The sequence below is a fragment of the Anopheles funestus genome, chromosome 2RL (assembly GCF_943734845.2).
Source record: "Anopheles funestus chromosome 2RL, idAnoFuneDA-416_04, whole genome shotgun sequence".
NCBI classification, from domain to species: domain Eukaryota; kingdom Metazoa; phylum Arthropoda; class Insecta; order Diptera; family Culicidae; genus Anopheles; species Anopheles funestus.
The window spans coordinates 41,456,983-41,474,549 of record NC_064598.1 but is presented as its reverse complement, the minus strand read 5'-3'; the positions used below and the strand labels follow the sequence as shown (position 1 = coordinate 41,474,549).

The window sequence follows — 17,567 nt, the reverse complement described above, 5'->3', positions numbered from 1 at the left end:
GGCCGGAGTTAATCCTTCAATCCGGTACACGCGTTCCCACCATTCGATTGGCCACAGCAAAAAAAACAGATATTTTCGCAAACGAAATGTATCTCAGCATCACTCAGCCTGGCTAGCAGCAAGGGACAACAGGATCAGCTCTAAATAATTGCTCCCACACATCAACGGTTTCCCTCCTTGCCCATGGTGCTTATGCTTTTCTATTTGATTCCCTAATGGAGTGAACCATTTTGTGCTGAACCGTTTCATGCTAAGAACAATTTTCCTCCTTGTTGGGGTGCATTTTTCGCTCACTGCTTGCCGGCACTCTTAGCGTGGAAGCTTTAGGCAACGAACTACGCATCCTGCCCGTGAACAATGGCGGCGTAGAAAAAGCTTCAAAAAACGGTGAAATATCCTGATGGAAAGCGAACGTTCGTTTATTGAACGATTTACTTTGTTTCGAAGGGCCTTCTCGGTAGAAACATCCCCCGGACGCGGGAGTTCAGAATGCTCACAGCCCAAAGCCCTCTTGGCGATAATCTTCGTGAAGTGCACTTTTTACGCGCGTGGTGCCGTCTGGTGAGTGTGGTGATGGTGTATCGCAGGGGTAAGCAACTGCAACGACGGAAGAGCAAAAATCCCTTACCATGAAATCGGCCCTTGTGGGTGCTTCCGGGAAACAATAGCAAATGGAGATGGAGTAAAGATCCGAATGAAACGGCTGTGGAAACAATGGCAATGGGGTAGCAGTGCTGGGGACAAGGGAAAACCCATTTCGGAAGGTTTGCCACAACACACAGCAAAAGCGAATTCTTGTCCACCGGGAACGGAATTCCATCTCGGGGAATATTCCAAAATACGCCATGCACCATGCAGTGTGGGCGGGAGCGATCGTCGTACGGGAAAGATGCTGAGGTTAAAACGGTGGTCCATTACATCGGCGAGGGGAATAGAATTCTGGTCGGTTTCGCTTTGCTTTACGAGATTCCAGTAATCGGCATAGAATGCGCAGTGGTTCCTGCTAGACGTGCACGTGCACATCGGGAATGTATGCATGAATGAGAAGAGAATGTAACAAATTTAAACACCGAGCAATGGAGTTATGCATCATCAATCATGGCACGGAGCAAGGAAATGATATGCCTGTATTACGAAGATTTATATTTAGTTTATAATTTAAGAAATATTTCTCTACTTTTTCGTCCGTACAATCTAAAAGTAGCTGAAAAATAATTATAAATTGACAATGGTTAAATTGTTAAAACTTTTATTTATTATTTATAATTCATGATTACGGCTTCAAATCCGAACGTTTCTGGATTAGGTTTTATATATAAATGACCCCCGGGTATTTCCATTTTCGGAAGAAACAATGCGATCAAGCATGCATTACAGTGTGTAAGTGTTGTAGCTGGTAGCCGAAAGCAAAGCAAAAAACTGCTACAAATAAAATCAAGCGTTGATCCAGTGGATGTGGTGTTTCCGGAAGCATCCAGGATGAGCATGAGATTTACGTGGTAATGCTTCTTCCGACCGGTTTTTTGGGGAATGGAATGCTATTTCGATCCTTACGGACGTACCTCGGATTGTATCTTGCCCGGTAGCAAACATACCATTGTTACCAGAGCCCTATTTTGTATCGTTTGAGTAGTTTGGTTGAGAAGCAGAAATAAAAATAAAAAGCTCTTTCCCCCTTTAAGCACACCCACAGCAGCACCGTATCTAAGCTACACTCGCCCCATAATCTTAGTACCGGGCTAGCCTTTCCCCTGGATGGAGGAGACCAGGTTTAACCACGCAAGAAAGAAAAATGAAACGGAAAAACTCCTCCAACGGATCAAAACAGCAAACGCTGCCCCAGAACGGCACACACGGTGTGCTACAGCGAAAACAGTTCAATGGCATGGACGAATTCGATTTCGGTTCTTTGGCAAACGGGGAAAAAGGATCAATAAATTGGAAAATAAAATTAATATCGACAACTCAACAGTAGCACCACGGCTCCCAAAAAAAAAAGGTTGCCGCAACATGCGAAGCATTTTTCGCCTTTTCCCCATTTTCCACGACGCAGACAAATGTTCCTTGTGGCTTGCGTGTGTGTGTGTAGTTGCTGAACTGATCCATTTTTTTCTTCTCAATTTTTTTTTGGAACTGATGGTATCCGGACCGAAAAATATCTTCACATGCTCATGTGTGTGTGTGTGTGTATTTTTTTCGTTCTTATCATCGTCGAAAGGAAAATAGGAATAGCTCATGCTAGTCTGTGCTTCGTCGTGAATTCTGCCCTTCAATGTCCTTGTCCAATTGCCTCAGACAAGAACGTTTCTGGTCCGTTTTGGACCAATTTAGTACGGCGAGACGTTGAACTTCGGTTCGGAAGTGATGTAAGTTTATAAAATTGATTAAATGGCTGAATGGATGCTTTCGCGCGCTGTTGAGCGAGTTCGATCGTATGTTGTGGCACGTGGTACCATGGTATCCACTGTCATTGGGGCGTGGTTTTTTTTGTTTGCTTGTTGGACATCATAAGCTATCGTTGCCTAGGCAAGTATGAACATAATCGAGTGATTGGGGCACACAGGTAATTAAGTTATGGCCGGCAAGGGAAGGGAACTCCATCTATAGCAGTCTTTGTAGTACACGAAAGAAAAAATGTATCAAAATGTCCAATTTTATTGTTACCATGCTGGGAACAAAATTCGAAATTTCGAAAGATGAGATAATTTTTGCACGACGGCATACGATAAAATCGAAGAGAACGGTAGAACGAGCTACATCTAGTGCTTCCCGGGGAACGGCACCATCCAACGCTAATGTTGGCAACCGAGGTCAATGGGTCTGCTACAGCGCAACGTACGTAAAGTGAAAATTCAATATTGGATAGATAAATTTATTTAACTTCATAGCGTTTGAACTGACGCTCCGTTCGATTCGACAGCGTTTGTTTGGTGTTCGCAAGTCGAACGAACCCGGCTGCTTGTCACGCTGTACGACACCTTTCGTTGATATTAGCACGAATGTGCTATCCTTTAGTAGAATCAAAGTAAAAGTGAAAAAATGAAACATTTCGCCAAACACATCGATGGGGAAAGAATGTTATGAATGGGACTCTATCCACCCACTTTTTTGGCCTTCGAATGAACGAGTTTTCTAGTTCCATTTGATGATGATGATGATGATGGAGATGCTGCTGTGCAAGCCATTGATGCACCTCGAAACATAGGCGATGAAGCATTGCGCGTCATCTATGTTTGGGGAGTAGCAGATTTTTTTCTGCTTACTTTCTAGCTGCTGTTTTCACAATGAAAGATAGCAATCGTTTGCTGGTTTTGCAAGGGTAGTGGGCAGTAACAAAAAAAGGCGAATCTGTCGTGAAAGTAAACACGCACAAAAACTTAATAAGGCCAAGCCAAAAATGCAGATTGCAATATACGAGCCGAATTTTTGGTGTTTCAGTGGCTTCAGTGGAATAAAAAAAGGGAAAAAAACAAATGAAGAGTTCCATTTCACCTTCCTTCCACTCGCCTTACTACCAGCTGCACACACACAAAATTCAATTGCACTTTGCAAATGCATTCGCCCGAAGCACACTATCACTAGCGTGCAGTGCGTTTGCATCTATTCCATTTCGTAGATGAAATTTCCTTTCCTATTTTTTTTTCTTTCCGATTTTTTTTCTTCCAAATGTACGCCGGTCCAATGCATACAGTATGATTATTTTGTCCGTCCTGTTTTGTTGCTCGTTGGATATGCGTTTTCTGTACAGTCACATGCCGCGAACCAGGCGATCGAATTTTTCCACCACCAGTATCGGTGGTTGGCTTTTGATCACGGCCTATCCACAAAACGTGGCGCTATAGCTTACCCTGATGGCCGCACAATAATGACAACACGTTCTATTTGCTATGCAGAGCACCTGAGCTGATTGGAGTGAGCGATATAAATGTTTGGTAAAAGGCAAAAATCAAACACAATTGTGCCGTGGACAGATTATGAGTAAAAGCGATCGTGACGCCATTCCTACCTGTCCTTCATTTTAACCGAGCATTGAACATTTTTCGGTGGAAAGGAGTGAATAAGAAGGGATGGGAGGGAGGATGGCGGATGAAGGTGAGTTTAAACATTTCGCCAACAAAAATATACATCCTGCATAAACAAAATTATTCATTCTGTTTGCATCTTTTGAGGGATTTGGTTATTATTTTTTCCGGGTTTTATTTCTGCAAACAAACAAATAAAAAAAAAATCAAATATTTTGTGTGCTTTGCATTTTTTTTACCGGATAGGGAATTTTCTTTGTCGTTCTCTTCCTTTCCGAAGCGATAGAGTGGGGCTGATTTTTTTGTTTGTTGTCTATTTGATTACCATACAATTCTACCTGGTGTACGTTGATTTAATGTACGGTCAATATAAGGACCCAGTTCCGCTTTACCGGCCTGACTATCGCTGGCAGGCAGAATGGATGAGGAAAAACAAAAAGAAAACCAGACATCGAAATTCGCCCCGTGAACGAACATAAATAAATACTCAATTCGACAAACACATCACATCAAACGGAAGTAAAAACAATATCCGTTTCAGCAACTCGGTACACAACGCTGAGCGCAAGTCGTCCTTCGATCGTGGCTCAAATTTTCACCGACGGTAAACACGAATGAAGGACCGTAAGCAGCCGAAAGCAATAACATAATCGAACGTTGTATTGATTCTTTCATGAGTTAAAGAAAGTGTATACAAAAAGGTTCCGCAACTGTACATTACATTGTACAACCATTGTGTCACTAGTGTAAAAATCAACCCGATAATGGTGCTGTTATTGTTATAAGCTACAAAAATTTCCTTCGTTCGTTTATGTACCTATTGTTTTCTTGTCTTCTTTCTCGTTTTTCTACAGGCTCAGGATACATTATCCTTCTCCGTTTCGATACGGGACCGAGTAAGCACGACCGGCATTGAGTCTGAGAATGACAACATCGTCAACGTTCCGATCACTATCATCGTGCTGGACGAAAATGATAACCCGCCGGAGTTTCAGAATGTAAGTATTGCTATTGATTTCAACCTTTTGACTTTCTTCCTACTGCAGTAATTTGCTACTAGTTTCAGTGGGTGTCATTAAATGAAAGAAAATAGTTATTGAATCATTTGTTGGAAAAAATTAATTATATTTTAAATATTTAATTTTATTTTATACAATTTTATACAGCTAAAGATATTGTTTAAATATTAAATTTTGTCGATTTATACTTATGTGATATAAATAAAAGTACTTTTATGCATCCTTTTTTCAAGTCAATCAAGTCAAGTTCAATCGTAAAGTATTTCTGAATAACCTTCCTCTAAAAAAAATACAACCTGGATAATCACTTGCGTTTCATTGTAAAATTTGAACCAGAAATAATGCGATATAATCGAGTATCGAGTATCGTAATTATATCGATATTCCAAGAAAAAAAAAGAAGTATATTATAAAATTTCCAAACATCATGACAAAACTTCAGAAATGTAATTGTTGCTATAGAAAGAAGTATTTTGTACAATCAGTTTTTTTTAAAGCTGTATTATATTTTCATTTAAAATTATTCGAAATGTACTATTAAATGGGTCAATAATTAATATTATTAATCTGCAAAAATGTTGTATGGGGTACATCGTTACAACGTTAAGGCGAGATGTACTTTTCCAAAATAAAGAAACGGCTACTAAATTTAAAAAGAAAAAAATTAAATCGATGTCGGCCATTTTATAGCGCTATAACAAATTAGTTTGTTTTGGCCACCTAGGATACGTCAAAAATGGTCGAAAATCAATATTTACAATAAATTATAGAGCAAATATGATTGGCGCGGCTTGGTGGTGTATGTGATAAACGGCGCCGGTCCACACGGCAGGACCGGGAATCAAATCCCATCCGGACCGTCCTCTCGTAGCAAGGACTGATTCTCTGGCTACCTGGTAAAAATAAGTCTAGTAAGCCAGAAATGACCAGCATGACCTTAGGGTTCGTCAAAGCCAACAAGAGACAGAGAGAGAGATAGTGTGAGAGAGAGTGTGTGTGTGTGTGTGTGTGTGAGAGAGAGAGAGAGAAAATCATAATTTAGTATTTATATTTGACTGGAAATTGGTTAGAATTTTAACTATGACACAAACAGAAATTGATTATAGAAAAGCTCTCGTCAAATATCTAATGGTAAATTGTTTTAACAATATCGGATGAAAACTGAAATGATCATTAAGAAGTTGTAGGTTAATTCTTGATACAAATTTGTAAAGTTTTGTTCTAAGAAAAACTCGATTTAATACTTGAAAATATTTCAATCGCAATCGGATAGGTCGTAACATTGCTGTTTGTCGATGTATCGACTTGAAGCTTTTGGTATATTACTAAAATATTGACCTTTATCTTTTTTTCTGTAAATGCTGATTTGTTGCTTTAATTACTTTAGCATAAAAAAAACATTTTTAATCAGGGGATAAATATTAATCTTTTTAGCTTTAAATATGGTAAAATAATTACTTAATTACTTTGCAAGCTGTAATAGTTACAGTGTACATTGAGAAGAAGCCAACCAAAATCAGATGGAAGGTTCGGTAGGTCATATACTTTTCAAGGGACAGTTCACTTCACCGGTCAGTTCATCTTCGGTGAATTTGTAAATTTTCTCATTACTCGTGTTATGTTGCCAAAGGGATTTATTTTGTGTTTTTCCTTTACACAGTGTAATTCATCTATCACATTCCCATTTTCCCCCATCCGCTTTTCATCAACCGTAACTTTCGCGTTAGCTTTGGTTAGTGGGTGTGATAAAAAAAATCCAGCTTTCCCGGTAACTCGTTAGTTCGTGCTAGCTAAACCGCAGATACGGTTAAGGGGGTAGCGTGAGATACGTTCCCTGGTAGTAAAAGTACACGAACCAACAGTGGACGTACAGTGCGTTTTGTTCATGCTGGTGCAAGGAATCTGTCTGGTCTGGTTGACGAAAACGGGAACGACAACCAACTGTGACGGTGAACTCATTGAAGTGAAATTAGTTTCGTGTTGTGCAATAATAAATAGGAAAAGTTTCCCATTTTAAACAATTTCAATAAACTCACCCGATCTGGTGAACGTAGAAATTTTTTTCTGCTTTGCTGCTTTCGCCCTCCGTAACTATTTTGTTCCTCAGTTTGCTGTTACCAAAGTGTGGTGATATTTTCCCTCGTTCACAACAACGACCGAACGAACAGGAAAAACGCAAGGAACACTAAATAGAGTGACGCTTTTCCCAGTACAGGGGAGTATTATATGCTCGGGATGATTAATCTCTTTTTTCGACCTCGAGTTCTTGCACTGTCCGACGGTCCAATGGTAGTACAGTGGTGAACTAAAGGTTGCACAGAAGGAAGAATCTGCAAGCGACAGAAGGAAGACGTACCGAGAAGATTGTAACCCGTTTCGGTATTTCGAACTAATTTAAACTTTGGAATGCAAACATTTTACACACCACCGGGGAATGGTCGGACCGTTCGATTGGAGCTTCCGGTTCGTTTGCTATCATTGCTCTCGTCGTAGCTAGCTAGTGTCCAGGCATCTGCGGTATTCTGTTTGGGGTTTTTGGAAATGGGTTTTACTTTGTGCCGGACGTGTGCCAGCCGGGACCGGGTAATGAGGGTCAGCAATTAAGCTTGGACGTGCAGGGGCGAATTGAATTGTAATTTTAATGGAAAAGATTGTAATCCCACTGGACGGTCGTTTTTCATGTTTTTTTTGTTTTTCCCCTTTTTTACATCTCCCCCATCGTGGTGCCATCTGGCGTTAGGTACCGTACGAAACGGAAGTGCTGGAAAATGCTCAACCAGGAACGACCATATTTGATGGGATTCTGGTAACCGACCGGGACACCGTTGGGGAGAATCTGGACGTTTCCTGCATCCCGCAGCCCCAAAATCCGGACGCTTGTGAAAAGTTTGCCATCGAGGTAATGGAAAGCCAGCAGGATCGGTTGACGGCGGCAGTTGTGCTGAAGCAACCGCTCGACTACAACGATCGGATGATCTACCAGTTGCTGCTCGATGCTAGCGATGGACTGTACAATGCTTCCGCTGGGTTGGAAATTCACGTGCGCGACGTTCAAAACGCACCACCCGTCTTCCAGGGTTCACTGGCAGCGGTGATCAACGAGGACAGTCCCATCGGTACGCTTGTGATGGTGATACAAGCGCGAGACGGTGATCGTGGTCAGCCACGCAAGATAGTGTACGAACTGGTGACGAATCCGATGGATTACTTTCTGCTGGACAAACATACCGGCGAACTGCGGACGGCGAAACCGCTCGACAAGGAAGCACTACCGGACGATACTGGACTAATCATACTGACGGTGAAGGCCCGCGAAGTCGTAGATGGTATGCCGGGTAATGATAATTTAACGGTCGCCACCACGCAAGCATCCATAACGATTCGTGACGTGAACGATTCACCGCCCATGTTTAACAAAACGGAATACTTTGTTTCGCTGTCGGAAAACACGGCCCCGGGTACGCCACTACCGCTCGAGATTAGTGTGCGCGATCCAGACGTTGGTGAGAATGCGGAATTTTCGCTCCGCCTCAACGATGTTTCGAACGTGTTTGACGTGGAACCGAAGCTGGTCACGGGCTCATCGCAGATAAGCATCCGCGTCGCAAATGGTACACTCGACTACGAAAATCCAAACCAGCGCAAGTTCATCGTGCTGCTGATAGCGGAGGAGACCAAAACGCACCCGAAGCTATCGTCCACGGCCACGCTAACCGTGTCAATAACGGATGCGAACGATAATAGACCACTCTTCGAGCAGGATTCCTACTCCACCACCGTATCCGAAACGGCCCATCCGGGTCATCTGATAGCAACGATCACGGCGAAAGATCTCGATTCCGGACTGTACGGTGATCAGGGCATACGGTACTCACTGTCCGGTACGGGTTCGGAATTGTTCTACGTCGACGCCATTACCGGTGCCATCTCGGTGGCCGATTGTCCAATGTCATCCGCCAGTGCGCAACCAGTAGCCGGACAGGTGATACGCCGCCGACGCCAAATACCAACCCTGTCCGACCTGCAGCACGAATATCCGGACCGGAATCATCTGAACGCGTCGGCCCGGGGCGTCGAATACATGACGTACCGCATTGTCAACAGTGGCGAATCAAACGAATTTCACGACGTCAACGTAATCGCACCGCCGACAATATCGACACTGTACGATAGCTACGAAACAACGACCGTGGACGAGCTGGAGCGGATAGAAGACCAGAGCCATCCGACCACCGTCCGTATTGAACCGTTGCACACGAACGATATACAACACCCACGGCAACCGATTGGCCCGGGTAAGGCACCCTGTTTAGACTACGAAACCCAATCGGTTTACTACCTTTCCTATCGGGCCACCGACGACGAAGGCCGTGGACAAACATCCGTCGTATCGGTACGCATCAGTTTGCTCGATGCAAACGATTCACCGCCGGTGTGTGAAAGCCCACTCTATCGGGCCTCGGTCGACGAAGGTGCGGCCGTGTTCGAACCACCGCTCATCATTAAGGCACGGGATCCGGATGTCGTTTCCGAAATCAACTACCGGTAAGTACTGTACAACCGTCCTTCGCATTTTGATTGGGTGCGGAATCGAATACATGCGATTCAATCTATTTATTTCGAAACGTTCCCTGTTTGCTACGCTTTTTCACAGCATCATCGGCAACGAGGCCGTCACACGACATTTCGAAATCGATAAACGCACCGGTCAGCTGACGATATCGAAATCGGTTGCGCTCGATGTGAACCATCTGAAGTCGGAAAATGTGTTCTTTGGCGTTGAGGTGAGTCTATTTCCTGCTAATGTTGTCCTCCATTGGGTACCGTTACCGTGTGCACTACGGTACCCAGTTGCATACGGGGACACGAGTAGTCCCGCAGTCCCTACCGGGTCATTACTATATCTAATTAGAAATTCCTCTTGATTAACATTTTCTGCACGGTCGTTTGAACACAACCCGACCCGATGCACTCGTTAAGGGGTTGCGAATGAACCGGCCGGGGAAGGGCAAAAACTCGATAATACCTTTGCATGTTTCGTATCGTATTGAACTATTTCTAACCCTTGCGCATTCCTACTGCAGGCTACCGACGGGCTGTACACGACACTCTGCAACGTGAACATCACCATTCGAGACGTTAATAACCACGCACCGCAGTTTGCACGGGAAAACTATCTCACCTCGATCGAGGAAAACTTCCCAATCGGTAAGTTAGTTCCACACGAACCCGGTCTTAGACCGGGTTTTCTTCAATCTTCCAACGACGAAATGGGTGTACGGTAGCCACGAAGGCGTCCCTAATGGTGTCCACAATAATGGTACCCGATGATGGGTGAAAACAAAGTGAAGTTACTCCGTCGGGTTTTACTGGAACTAAGAAGCTGGTCTGTTGGTCAAAGTATTTAAGTTCCCTGTCTGCTGTTTGTCATTCGGGAAAGTTTACCCGCTAGTGCTTATTCTATCGTCATCGGGAGAAGTTGAAGTCACAGCTGTGAGCGGTACAATGTGGGTACGATAGAATCGGTTGATAGTTTTCCTAGGCTTCGGTTTGTACTGTTGTGTATTCTACTAGTGATGGGTTGTCGGAATCACACCCACGGCTCCGAAGAGCATCCGGACGTAGCAACTCCGTCTCCGATTCCGGCAAGGTTAAAATCACGGTTCCGTCTGGAGCCCTCCGGAGGCGTCCGGAGCTGTTCGGAGCCGTCGGAGCCGTCCGGAGCTGTCCGGAGCCGTCAGAAATATGGGGCTGAAATGAATTGAAATTCCAGAGCGCTTCAATTCGTCCATCGTGGTACAACTTAGATTAGTGAAATCTGCCGCTGCTGACTAGCGGCTCCGGACGGCTTCCGACGATTCCGACGGCTCCGGCTGCCGATTAGCGGCTCCGGACGGCTCCGACAGCTCCGGACGGCTCTGACGGCTCTGACGACTAGCAGCTCCGGACGACTCCAGACGGTTCCGATAGCTCCGACGGCTCCGACTTCCGACTAGCGGCTCCGAACGGTTCCGACGGCTCTGGACGGATCCGAACTCGGAGTATTCCACCTACCTTCCGGAACCGCTTCCAAAATTGATGGACTCATTTGGAAGCGATTCCGTTTTTTGACGAATTTACCCATCACTACATTCTACCCCGAAATGAAGGGAATTTAAGCGTACCTATCGGAAATATCGATTATTGCCGTTGTACCATACGCGGTAAATGAAATTGGCGGTTACATTCGAACCACTACGATATGAATTTGTAAACAACTTAAGTTTAGCAACATTTTCGTCCTACCCGTTTCCCTTGTCACGCCAGCGATTGAAGCTTATTGGACTTTCGCCATCAAAGAACTCGTCAAAAGATATTAATCCTATCGAACCGTTATTGGATGGCTGTGGTTCGTCTGTTGCTTCCAGTGCCCAAAGATTGCAGGGGCCCGCAAGCATCGATCGTGATTTATCTATACCGTCGCACGAATCAATATCGTCCTTCGTCCTCGTTCTGGTGCGTTGCGGTTGATGCTAAAAGTAGAGTCAAGTTTACTTAACATCACCGTTAGAACGACATTATGTCTGAACCAACGGATGACGTATCGTATTTGTATTCTAGGCTGGTGATACTAGTGGCCCAATACCAGTTAGCGTTTAACACAAGAACTACCGGACCAGTTATTTTGACTGGAACGTACTCATAGCATTTTCATAACTTTGACAAAATAACATTTATGTTACTTTCTTACATTAAGCATTTGCTGTAAACTTTTTTGTATTTGGTAGCTTTGAGGATTTTTTTCAATTCAGCTTATTTGAACTATTTCTGGATTCTGTGTAAAATGATATAAAACTTACTATTGTATAATCTGAATCAATAAATTCTCGTTCAAATTGGGAACAGAATTTTGGGAAGGCTCAACATTGCCTCTTGAACTGTGTTACATTGTTTATGCTAACATAACATCTGCGTTGTTTACATATACATTTATCCATTTTACTCTTCCACATCAGTAGTCTTAAGTCTAGGTAATCCAAATAATTGATTTTATTCTCCATTTTTTTTCTTCTTCTGCCTCTCAATAAACTTTCCAGGAACCATAGTGGAGCGCTTACAAGCCATCGATTTGGATACCGGAATAAATGCGGAGATCAGGTAAATTTTAAATTTCGTTTACACCACACTTCCTGAACCGCATCCTTGTTTTACGAAAAAGGGGTTTTTGGTTTTGTGCTCCTTCCCGGAGCAAAGTGGGAATCGATTCGAACGAGACCTATAACCAATTTTCGATCGATTGTACCTCGGTCGGCCCGACCGTTCCGGAGCCTGTCGTTGTGTGCACTGGTTCGAAAGCTATAAAAATAAATTTTTAGAATAACTTGATTATTTTATCCTGCTATACCCGTGTTTTCAACTTCGATCCCTTCCTTGTCTGGTTGTGCCACTAGCAGAAAAATGAAGAAATGGATTGAGAAACGTCGGGTTCACGTGCGAGAAGAAAATCTGGTTTGGAAGCTGGAAGCGTGCACTAAGAGAAAATCGTTCGATCATGAACGGAAGCGATCCAATCACTGACTTGGTGGGTGGGAGGATATCGGGAAACGAGGGCACGGAAAAGGTTATGCTGTAAATGCGAATATATGACCTAAACCTTTCCTTGTTTTACCTTTATTTATTCATACTCCTACTCCATACGAAGCGGGGTTGAACCAAGCTAACGTTGTTGTTCGATACTACTTCATCGATGGTTTTCAATTTCTCCGCTCCGTACCTTCCACCCGAGAGCTAGAGCTGGCGGCTGTGAACCGGGGTTGGGTTGTACAAAACGACATCAATGTCCATTTTATTCGCTTCCGTTTCCGCCACTCTGCTGCTTCGAGAAGGCAACGGCAAGCTATTGGCTTCGGCTTGCAATGGGCCACCTTACCACCAAACCACGGCACCACTGGAGTCTGGGTCGGTTGAACGACAGCCATGATGATGGTTATGATGATGAAGATGATGGTGTTTATTGCAAATGGGAAAGTTCATGGTATTGATTACACCGATGTAAAAAACCAAGCAAAATGGTTGAAACATCCGTTAAATACGCATTCCGGTCGTTCGTCGGTTTAATGCTTCTGTTGAATAATATTTTCACTCTGTGCATGGGTCGACCGTGTTCTTTTTTTAATTCCAATCCTCAAGTATTGCCTTAATCCTGTCTTAATTAGCAGCGTTGAGTGAGATTACTTGAAGTAATTATTATGATTCCAATTTTTTATATTTAACGATTGTTAACACAGGACGTGTTAATCAAAGGCAGATTAGGAAATTTGTGAGAAAAAATGTGATTGCGAACAAATCCGAAACATAAAGACGTCCTTTGTTTGTTATTCGTAAACAATTAATTGTTAAAAATAGCAAATGTTTCCTTTTGAAATGATGATGACACATAATTGGGAAATGGAGTATTTGAGAGAATAATTAAAAGTTATCGGTCTTACATCAGTCTTACAGAGATAATTAGTCCTACATGTTGGGATATGCAATCTGCATATGAGACTTCGGTCCAGATGGGATTTGATCCTGTCTTGCAACTATCTAAAATTTATACTATTGTAAAAGAAGTACTGAAAATTTGTATTCGCTGGATTTGAAAACATAAAATTTTTCATAAAACGGTTGGCGTTTGATTTTAAAAATATGCAAATTTGTAAAGAAAATATGTCAGTATATTGAATAAAACAAAAAAATCATTTTTTATCCAACACCCTTAATCGCATATTAGATGATGGTGTAAGGAGAATTTGATGAAAATTTCAAATACACTAAGTGGTATTAAATTCTTAGTACCAGAATTGTTTTGGGAAAAACGATGTTGAATATTGATCGTTTATTCTACAATCTGTAGCTACGTTATTTGCCCGTAAATTCATTTGAATGTTTCGTCAAAAATCGGATTCCAGGAAATGCAACAAAACATATTCCAATTTTCCGAACATTCCAACTGTTCATCATCCCTCAATAGATGCCAGTTTTGTGAGTCTGTTCTTTTACGTGAAAACAACATTTCTAATGCTTCTGAGTCAATGTTGGCTTTCTACTCATATTGCTAAATTTTCAGAAGTATAAAGTGTAGAAATAATACATTACTTAGAGTGAAGCAAATTTGGAGCTTCATATTCGCTTGAGCGTTTCCACAGCCAATTAGTTTACTTAGAGCTTAATTCGACTTTGATGCTTGATCGACACTAGAACAACCGACAAAATCATTTTGAGTGAACCATTTCCTTCTTTAAACACTTTAATACGTACGGTTATGCAAATAAACCGTAAGTTATTATAGTCTTTGGGTCGAACTGAAAATTATTATAAACATAAATCAGTACTTTGTAATTGCTTGTTTAGTAATCACCATCAAAAACCCATAAAACGTGCTAGTTAATAAAAGAAAACCGGTTTTCTTTCTATTAAAGTATTTATCAATGTTGTAAAATGTAACAATGTTTCAAAAAAAAATGTGTGAATATTAATGTTTCAATGCCAAATAAACGAGGTACAACATTTTCATAATTACAAACATGTTTGGTACACTTGGGGACTCGGTAATTCGTGTACCGTTTGAAATCATGCAACCATTTGGTAATTACTTTGCTACATACAAGCTTACCTGTGTTTCGTACATACATTTTGAACATGTTTGAACTATTTGCTAACCCGTTTGCAATCCGGAACCCGCTACAAGCGACAACACGGTTTTCGGTGTACATCCGATTGGAATGCGTAGGCAAAAAGGAAAGCAAGAGACGGACGTGGTGCTTCAGTAAACCGATCTCGCTGCATCGATTTGCGCTGTTGCAATTGTTGTAAAATCAATACCCAGTGGAAAGCATGCACAAAAATGTGTATCCTACCCGTAGCAGCATACACCATACCAGAGTGATACCAGTGGAAATTTGAAGCAAAAAACACAAAAAGCAAAGGGATGAGGGTGAACAGAAAACAATAAAAAATGTACAACCACTCGAACTATGAAAACAAGCAAATTGCACGATCGAACGCAATGGGAGCTACAAAATGAAATGGTGGCGAGATGAGAAAAAAAATACTCCGATACTACAGGTGCACCGAAGCTTAAACATAATTGAGTGGGTCAAATCAAACCCGCTACGAAGAGGCGCTGGAGTCAACTACATAGGGAACGCGACGTGTATTCGGCTCACAGCATTGCCTACCAACGTGGTACATTGGTGGTCATTTCCGACGGAAAGAGCCCGCTCATACCGCGGTAGGTTTGTTCGCATAAATTACGTTAAATTTTAATCAAATTCTTGTTTAGATTTACGAGAAATGGAACAAATTGAACGCCCACGAAAGGATATTCACCGAGCGAGGCAAGTTTCGCGAAAAATTCCGATCATAAAGTGGGATAAATCTTGGCAGGGCCGTACGGAAGCACCGCCACGCGACCGGTACCAGAATTACCGGGTTAAATAAGATTAAAGCCAAAAACTAGGGTGGACCAGGATGCTGCAAATTGCGCCGGTAGGAAGAATAAAGCTTTGCCATGGCAAGTTCACCATTACCGCTACTTTTCATCCTTGACCGTCGACCTAATTTGTGTTCGCGTTTTGATTACCACGGGAAGCCCGTGAAAGCTTCCACCGGGCGTGGGATGGGCTTTAGATAATATCATTTAATGCGAGAACTTGTAGCTGGAATGTGATGAGCTGAAGCGACGCTTGGACAGGGCTGGGGTTTTTTTTTTGGTGGAAATTTGATGTACAAACCTCGTCCAAGTGGGTGGTTCAAAGAGAAAATGTAAAACTGTTTATAGGTTACCCCACCAGAAAGGGTTACATTAATAGCAGCCGCATTGCTTTTAGTTATAAAAATCTTTTTGGAGGGAACTTTTTTGCTACAACTTTGCAGTAGTAAATTTTGCGTTGTTAAATTCCGTGGGAAAACGGTGTGAAACATAAAGTATTCGAAGCATTTGCCGATTTGCAGTCGAAGGGGGGGGGGGGGGGGGGATGAAGGGGTCAGCAAAAAAAAAGAAACAAAATGGCGCTTCCATTGTTCTATCCGGTTTGAATAATATTCTTTTCATGCTGCAACCTCAGATCATTAATTAGATCAGTTTTCTTAGTTTGATTTTGGGATTTTTTCCCCCAACTTCATTCCATCGCTGGCTGTTTTGTTTGCCATCGTCCTGGGATGGGGGGTAGGAGAGAAGGGGTCGGTGGAGCGAGACGGTACATCCTGTTGAATTTTAATTAGGCAGCACCAAATCCTCATTAAATATGCAAACGATTTCGGCACAAGTCGATTTGAAATTCGCTACTCACTTTCAATTTTGCCGACGATTCTCTTTTACTCTAATTGCATTAATGTAATAAAGGTGAGATCGGTAATACTGTACCCCCGGGAGGGTTGAAAATTTTGTCTGGCAACTAGGGAGGGGGTGGGAGGAGGCTTAATGAGAGGTGGAAAAAGCATAACCTTAAAAAATGCTACTAACAAACACCGGACGGTTGGCAAATTTCAGGCCATCGTTACACGTTTATTTGCTTTGATTGGGGTGGTTAATTTGTGTTAAAATTTTGTTTTGTTTTTTTTTTTACATTGTCCCAAAACAGATATCGCATCCAGCAGGGTAGCTTCGATGACTTTACCATCAACAATGTGACCGGTGTGGTTACCATTGCTCGCAAGCTGGACTACGATCGACGCAACACGTACCAGATGGAAATCGTAGCGTCGGACTCCGGTACACCGAGTCTGTCCGGCACAACACTGCTAACGGTGAGCATTATTAACAGCAACGATAAGGCCCCGTACTTTACGCCAACCACGCAACGGGCCGAAGTGAGTGAAGATGCACCGATCGGGACGCTGGTCCACACACTCGTTGCCGTTGACCCGGATGTGGCATCAAGCGAATCACTCGACTATGCTGCAACCGAACCGATAACGGCCGTCGACAAGAACGGTAAGGAGGTCGGTGAGATGGAAGACTTCAAGGATATGTTTATGATCGATCGGTCCGGCAAAGTGTTTGTTAATCGGCGATTGCTACGGGATAGCTTTGCGGTAAGTAGAGCTTTAGTCGAACAATAAGCGTCAATTTCGAATTCACTAACATGATCGTGTCGTATTATTGTTTGTCCGCAAAAAAAAACAGGTCATCCGCATCACTGTACTCGTCACGGATACGACGGCTCCATCAATTCAACAGGGCGAAGGATTACTCATTATCACAATTACGGACGTGAACGAAGAGCCACCGGTAAGTGCAATGATGCTAGTGCATACTGTTTGTGTGGAAAAATTCTAACAGTTACCACTATCACGAGACAAACCGTCGGTATCATGTATGATAGTCAGCGTACTCAAACTACTGCCCGGCCAAAAGGGAATTGCAAATGAAATTGTACGTACGAATATCGTAGAGTGAAATTCCCACGATGAGGCAAAATATGATCGATTGATTTGCAAATTGCATAACGATATCTTCTGCACAGCGCTTTTAAGGAACTCGCTTAGAAGCTCGGTGTACCGT

General features: G+C 42.7%; 2 protein-coding genes across 10 annotated transcripts in view; one reads left to right on the top strand and one right to left on the bottom strand.

The window, feature by feature from the left end:
- The window catches only part of LOC125761714 (probable proline--tRNA ligase, mitochondrial), a 289,722-nt gene that overhangs the window by 165,457 nt on the left and 106,698 nt on the right, over positions 1-17,567 (bottom strand). The gene's annotated exons all lie outside the window — the stretch shown is intronic.
- LOC125761688 (cadherin-87A) overlaps positions 1-17,567 on the top strand; it is a 159,327-nt gene that overhangs the window by 120,825 nt on the left and 20,935 nt on the right. For all 9 annotated transcript variants that reach the window (XM_049423116.1, XM_049423115.1, XM_049423114.1 and 6 more), the window contains 7 exons: positions 4,877-5,020; positions 7,782-9,586; positions 9,696-9,825; positions 10,126-10,249; positions 12,118-12,178; positions 16,645-17,098; positions 17,190-17,294. In XM_049423116.1, coding sequence (XP_049279073.1) covers positions 4,877-5,020; positions 7,782-9,586; positions 9,696-9,825; positions 10,126-10,249; positions 12,118-12,178; positions 16,645-17,098; positions 17,190-17,294 — 2,823 coding nt within the window. The remainder of the gene's footprint in view (positions 1-4,876; positions 5,021-7,781; positions 9,587-9,695; positions 9,826-10,125; positions 10,250-12,117; positions 12,179-16,644; positions 17,099-17,189; positions 17,295-17,567) is intronic.